Source organism: Cupressus sempervirens, chromosome 4 (assembly GCF_028749045.1).
Source record: "Cupressus sempervirens isolate cs-2001-9-10 chromosome 4, ASM2874904v1, whole genome shotgun sequence".
In the NCBI taxonomy this organism is placed as follows: domain Eukaryota; kingdom Viridiplantae; phylum Streptophyta; class Pinopsida; order Cupressales; family Cupressaceae; genus Cupressus; species Cupressus sempervirens.
Genome location: NC_143121.1, coordinates 233536201 through 233543692, shown reverse-complemented (window position 1 = coordinate 233543692; position 7492 = coordinate 233536201). Strand labels below are relative to the sequence as shown.

General features: G+C 39.1%; 1 protein-coding gene across 1 annotated transcript; it reads left to right on the top strand.

The window, feature by feature from the left end:
- The first annotated feature begins 4672 nt into the window (after nucleotides 1-4672).
- LOC149560871 (cytochrome P450 78A4-like) lies at nucleotides 4673-6409 on the top strand. The gene is made up of 2 exons (XM_089823692.1): nucleotides 4673-5692; nucleotides 5771-6409. Exons 1-2 carry the CDS (start codon nucleotides 4673-4675, stop codon nucleotides 6407-6409), a joined length of 1659 nt encoding a protein of 552 aa, XP_089679818.1.
- Nucleotides 6410-7492: the final 1083 nt, after the last annotated feature.

Genomic DNA, 7492 nt, shown 5'->3' with positions numbered 1-7492 from the left:
CTAATCCACTTATTTTGGACTTTCTTTTCTGACTTCTTCCTTTTTAGGACTTTCCTCATTAATAGAAACAAATCCTATTTCGTCACTTTCACTCAAAAACTTTTCTACACTAGCTTCCAAATCTTTATAATTTGCATAAAGACATTCTCTAGGCTTCCTACTTTTGAAGTTTCATCTGTACTTATTTACTCTCTTAGGCCACTTAAAAACATAATGAGCATATTCATTGCAACTCCGACATTTAAAGTTTTTCTTACCTTCAACTTCTCTTCGTACAAGTACGGAATTTCCTTCTTCAATCTTCTTGTATTCTTCTAATGTTCCTTTGTTGTTGCTATCATAATCTCCATCAAACTCCAAACTTTCTTTTCAAAAATGGCTCACCATAAATCTCCTTACGTAGTTAATATTTTCCTTCAAGGACCTAATTCTTTGATACCAATTGTTAGAAATTAAAGTCCACCAAGATAACTAAGAGGAGGTGGGGGGTGAATCAGTTATCCAATAAAAACATCTTTTTATCAACCTTATTAAATTTGAAACATGTAATCAGAAAGTAGAACAACCATAAGAAGATAATCATATATAATAAAACTAGATTTGTTAATAGAGAAACCCTTGATCAAAGGCAAAACCCCAGAGGGGAGGGTACCCACAAAATGGTGTACTAATATATAGATTTCTTGTAAGAAGATGGACATTGTTAAGAGTCAATGAATTATAATTAGTACATGTGCCAGTCCTTGTTAGGAGAATTTTAATCCCTATGAGAGGATTCCAACCCTGTTAGGGGTTGTTCCAACCCTATCAAGAGTTTTGGAAGTTAAAATGACCTAATGTCAAAATGGTTTCAAGCGAAAGACCACTGAACTCATTGCCCAATTGGCCTTCCTAATATCCTTTTCAGAATAATACCGGTAAGCATCTGTCCACTACAACATCATTGAAAAATAAAGTCTCTCTATATCGTCACACCATGCTTTATCCATGTTAAAACCTTCTCTCATCAGTAGATATCCAATATTAGGTTTCCCAGATCCAACATCCAAGTTCGCATTCTCCCATTACATAGAATCTCTAAAATAACACACTTACTATAAGTAGAACAACTTTCCTTTATGATGCAACATTGTTAGGAGGATTTGTACTTGGTAAGCTAAGTAGCAGAAGCCTGACCCGGCTATCCAAGTCCTCAAACTGATTATATATTTGGCCTTGAGGCTTTCTCAATTTACAATTATAATATAAGACCATATTAAGATAATATATTACACATTATAATATAAGAGGCTTATTGCATTGCATGCCATTTCATGTTTATTGTTCATTTTCGTTACTTTGTATAACTTGAAATTTTACTCTGATACTCAATATATAAAGTTAACAACTTATTAAATGAATAATTTGATTATTAGATCTGGTTACCGAGCTACATATATAAAGCTTAAACGGTTTGATTTTATGGAAAAGTGTTTAAAGGCCTATGGGATAAATTGATATAACTGATCTGCTTCCCCTCTCAACCAATTGGTATTAGAGATAAGTGCTCGAAAGAGAAATTTTGAAGGAACTCAAGCTAAAGATCTAAAGATGTATAAGAAAGAAGTACCAAAGCTGAAAAAGGAGAACTTTTCTTCGTGAAAAAGTAGGATGATGTTGCACTTATTAGGAATTGGTGACTCTGTGCTTGATAACCAGTACACACCTCCAAATCCTTTTGTGACAATTGAGGAGATGAACCAAAAGAAAGAACACGGCAACTCGATGATTGAGATTTCTTCTGCACTAAATGATAGTGAATTTGATGATGTCAAAGACTTTTCTACTACTAAAGAGCTATGGAACAAGATGATACTTGTGCATGGAGGATATTTGGATGTATTCAGAGCCAAAGGTGAAAGTATGATGACACTAGGATGAGAGAAGGAGAGAAAAAAATGTTCAATACAGTAAATAAATCAAGGAGATTGTTAGTTCCATCAAAGTCACCGGAGGTGTCATAAGTGATGAAAATTTTCTAAGTATAGTATTGAGAACCTTATTTCCTATTTATCCTATTAGAGTATATGCTATCCATGAATTTAAAGCTATTCCTGGTAGTTTTCTCACCCTTCAGGCCCTCATCGGTAGATGGACTACATTTGAGTTAAGTGGCTTTGGTGATAGTGTACCTAAAATTAAGAATGCTTTTAAAATATCCATAATTATTGGAAGTTTGGATAAAGATAAGCATGGAAAAGATTAGGTTGGTTCAAATTTAGATGATAAAGAGATGGATGAGCTTAAAGCACAGCTGGCTATCAAGCATTGCTAAGAAAATATAAGTATCTTTCAATCTCCCTTTTTCACTTGTAATAACCATATCCATTTGAGAATTTAGCCTTAAATAAAGATACTTTCTTGATGGCATCTTAACTTGTCCACCTCCATTTCAGTATGCATTGGAGTCCTAGGTTGACTGCAGGTGTTCAGATTTTACATCTCCTATGATCGAGTCCCTTGTCTTCACTATTTTAGTTGAAATATTTAGTATCTTTTACTCAAACTTTAAATTTGTACAAGACCCGAAAAGGTCTTCTAAATTGATTCTATGCCTTATAAAAGAACACCCAAAGCTTGTAATTGATGAAACCATGAATTAGGACCCAAATGGCTAGAAGTGGAGGCTTCCCACCATCTAGGTGGATACATTTATGCACTAAGTGAATAAACTAGGCATAGGTTGTAAACCCGTCTTGATTATTGACCTTGTATCTAAACCTTTTGTTATAGTTTTAATAAATTGTAGAAAAGTGCCTAGCTTGGTTGAAATGTTTAAGTTATAATATTGATTGCAAAAGTCGAATTACTGACAATGTGTCATGAGTACTTATTGTTAGTACAAGCTATGGGTTGGATTATCACACCGATACCATCTGATAAAGACAACATTGTCCAAAGGTTTTCAATGTTGGACCTTTTATCCTTCTTCTTTTTTGAAAAAAATTGAGAAAGCCTAGAGGAGAAACAATAAGTTCCCTCACTATATTAGACCATAATTGGATAATAGTGGAGCTTAAAATAACAATTATTTGAACTTAATTTAGGGTTGACGCAAAAAACCTTAACCAATACTGGATTATGTTAATTTATAGTTGTAAACTCACAAAAAATATTTCTGTCGTATGTCAAAGGGACGAAGATGGTGAATTAAGTATGGATGAAATTCACCCATCCAAGTGAACATGCAGCCTGTAATTGTAGACGAACACTCCTAAATTGTACTCAAAATAAATCTCAATTCCTTATGTATCTACTAAATAAATTATTTTATCCTCTCACAAACATTATAGTGAAAGATAAACTATACATAATAAATCATAATTGTGTCAAAATTGATGCCCAATCTTTAGTGAGAAGAATTCCATATTTCTATGCCACTTGTACTTCGTTTGTGCACAGTTTTCGGAATTGCAATGAAAATTAATTAAAATATAATTTTTTCACTTGCCAACAAAATAAATTTAAATATCTTCTACTCAAATAAAAAGTGTTCAAATCATCATTATTATTAAGAAATAAATCTTATTGAATTATTTTAACGAAAAAATGAATATTAATTGAAAATAGTACAGTATAAAAATATTATTTTTTGCCATAAATTAACATATGTGTGCTCGATTTTTAAATTTGAAAAAATACACATAGAGGCTCTAATGCTATTATTTAGGTAAGCTCAATGGCTATAGTTTTAAGTGCGTATATAATTTGAAAACTCATAATCATGAGAAGTGGAGCTCACATTAAAAATTATCAAATTCTTCTCACTACCCACTACAATGCAACATATTTTGTTCCAGCAATAAATTTATAATGAAATATTGAATAGAGAATAAATGAATAATCTCTACAACATATAGAAAGTAAATGAATTATTGATAAAAACTAAATAGTAAATGAAGAACAAAGGTGAAAATATTAAAACAAAATAAAAAATTTAATAATAACAATGAAAATGCAAAATTCTATAATTGATAACACTATTTCAAAGAACATGAAACAATACCAAGTATAACGTACATTTACTAAATATGCTAAGATCCCAAATTTTAAACCTCAAGCCTAGCCTAATGTCAACTCTCCCACTCTTGAACAAGTACAATCAACCGTAAGGTTTTGTACGATGGCTCTTTGGGAATAAAACCATCATCAATCTCGATGCATTTGCCTTGAATAGAAAATTGAATATGGAGCTCCAAATGGTTCCTGTGAACAAATAGGAATGGGCGTCAGTATCGGAAAGGGAAATTCGAAGAGAATAGGAAAAAGCTCCGTTCTGTTAGCTAGTGATTTCTTTCCTGTATTCACCCTAATAGCAGTGTAGCCCAGCTGGCTTCTTCTCCGGACGAACGAAATTTAAAACCGCCATGTTCCTCTCTAATTCCCGTGTGTTGGTAATATGTTTATTGGTTGTTGGAAATGCAGAAATTTCAAAAGCGAAAAATGGACGGTTGTGCTCCGCCATAGGAAACAGAGCTCTCCAGTTTTTTCTCTCCTCCTTCATTAGGCTTGGGGTTGGGAACTCTATAAAATGGCCCCAATCTAAGTCTCATTCACATCCACATAGAGCTTGTCACTGTTAAGGTCTCGCTAGTCCTCTGCATTTGTCATTGTCATTTCATCCTTTCGTGCAATGGAGAGTGGGAGTGGGAGCTCTGGAGGAGGAAGTTGGTGGCTCTATTATGCCATTCCTGTATTGGCCAAGGACGGGCGTGGGTACATGCTGCACAATGCTGATGACACGATCTTCTCTGCATGGCCACTGTACGCCGCAATTCTGCTGGTGGCCTCCTGCGCCGTTGTGGTTGCATGGATGAGCCCCGGAGGATGTGCATGGGCGGTGGCCAGAAAGAAGGGCGGCGCCGCCATTCCTGGGCCCAGGGGATTCCCCATCATAGGAAGCCTTATCGATATGAGCCGTGGCCTTGCCCATCGCAGGCTCGCTCAGCTGGCTCGCATCCATGGTGCCAAGAGACTCATGGCCTTCAGCTTAGGTTCCACTCCCGCCGTCATCACATCTGATCCCGAGGTGGCTCGAGAGTTGCTCAGCTCTGTCAATTTCTCGGACAGGCCGCTCAAGCAATCCGCCCAGCAGCTCATGTTCGGTCGAGCGATCGGCTTTGCTCCAAACGGTGAGTACTGGAGAATGCTCCGCCGGATTTCCGCCACCCATCTCTTCGCTCCCCGGAGGATCGCCGCCCACGAGCCCGGACGCCAAGCCGATTCCCTGGTCATGCTGAGCAACATTCACGACGAGTATGTTTCCGGCGGCGTTGTGCGGCTGCGCCGCCATTTGCAAGGTGCGGCGCTGAACAACATCATGGGCAGCGTTTTCGGGCGGAGGTTTGATATCTGCGGTGAGAGCGAGGAAGTGAAGAATCTGAGAGAGATGGTGGAGGAGGGATTCGAGCTTCTCGGGGCCTTCAACTGGGCCGACCATCTTCCCTGGCTCAGATTTCTCGATCCCCTCCGCATCCACTCCCGTTGCCAAACCCTCGTCCCACGCGTGAGAGGCTTCGTGAAGAACATCATCGAGGAGCACCGACTGAAAGATAAGGATCACGACACCGCCGACGCCGATTTTGTGGATGTTCTCTTGTCTCTGAATGGAGAGGACAAGCTGGACGACGAAGACATGATCTCTGTTCTCTGGGTATGATCGCATCTCGTCATTCTTGAATCCCGTTCCATGTTCTTCTTTCCTGACATTAATCTTCGCATGTTGTCGCAGGAGATGATATTTAGAGGCACTGACACCACGGCGCTGCTGACGGAGTGGACAATGGCGGAGATGGTACTGAACCCGGGAGCTCAGAGGAAGGTGCAGGAGGAACTCGACATTGTGGTGGGAAAGAGCAGGAGCGTGAGGGACTCGGACATATGCAAACTGCCATATCTGCAGGCGGTGGTGAAGGAGACGCTGAGAATGCACCCGCCCGGGCCACTCCTTTCATGGGCCAGACTCTCCACTCGGGACACCAATCTGGGAGATCATGGCAAGTTGTGCGTGCCAGCGGGTACCACGGCCATGGTGAACATGTGGTCGATAACACACGACCCCCTCATCTGGGATTCCCCCGACCAGTTCCGACCAGAGAGGTTTGTGGAGACCGAGGGAGGTGAGAATGTGGACGTGAGGGGGAGCGATCTGAGGCTTGCACCGTTTGGGGCGGGCCGTCGGGTCTGCCCTGGAAAGGCTCTGGGTCTTTCCACCGTCCACCTCTGGGTGGCCAAATTGATGCACCATTTCCACTGGGCTCAACACGAGCAGCACCCCGTGGACCTGTCCGAGGTGCTCAAGCTGTCCTGCGAGATGCTGCACCCACTTCACGCCGTTCCTCTCCATAGGGTTGATCTCAAACAACTCTGAGGAGGAATCACTAGGGTACCCCTCGTTTTTCTTTCTTTTCGTGTTCGAGGTGGCGTCTTCCGGTTATTTGTCGTGTTTTTCTTTTCCTTTACAAGTCTGATGGTTTTGTGAACTCTCGAGACTGTGCAACTGTCTCGGCTCTGAGAGATTCAACTTTGTAGACATTACTTAAGTCTGGTTATGTTTTCCCGTTGTGATAGCCAGTAGCACTTTTGCGGAGGATCATAATTATATCTATCTAGTGGAGTTGTTCAATGCTCCCACTGCTCCTATGTAGCCAACTTTATTAATAATAATAATAATAGTGCGAGTTTAGGCATAATTCTTCCTTGTTTTCTTCTGATTCGCTCGTTCTGCAGCGAATTTCGTCTATTCTTTCATGTTAGATCAATCATGCTCGTTCTCTTCAGTGTAGTTCAATCTGTAGATAATTGCAAAGATCAAATGATTTCATCCTCAAGCTTCTGTTCTGAATGGCTGCTCTCTGTAATTACAGTGCTTTGCTAATCTATTTCCGCCATGAACAAATTCCTTTTGCTCTCTATGAGTGCAACTATCACTCATATCTCCCGCTGCTCCTATGTGGCCAACTTTATTATGCTTTATTAACATTAATAGCCTAAGCTTGGGCAAATCTCCTCGCTTGTTTTCTTCTGACTGGCTCCAGTTAACCTCCTTTTCTTCTTAGTAGCTCAGTTTGCAGAGATTTGCAAAGATCAAATGATTTCATGCTATGTTCCGTGCACAAGCCTCTGTTTGTATTCATAGTGTTTTGTTATCTTCTTCTAGTTTTTCCCGTGCCTGAGGAAATTTCAGCTGAGCAATTGAATTTGCTCCGTCATTTGCCTCTTCAGAAGTTCTATGGTTTTATTTGAACATCTGTTTTTAGGGTTTGATTTATTCAATGTTATAGAACATTTAAAACTAATGTACATTAATAAAGTAATTGAAATATTTAACAAATGAAGTTTCTTTTCCCTCGGTTGAAACATTATGGTATGTTAAAAAATATTATTTGTAAATACAATTATTGATAGATTACAAATAAATTATAATACTAAAAATAGTAATATTTTCATAGTA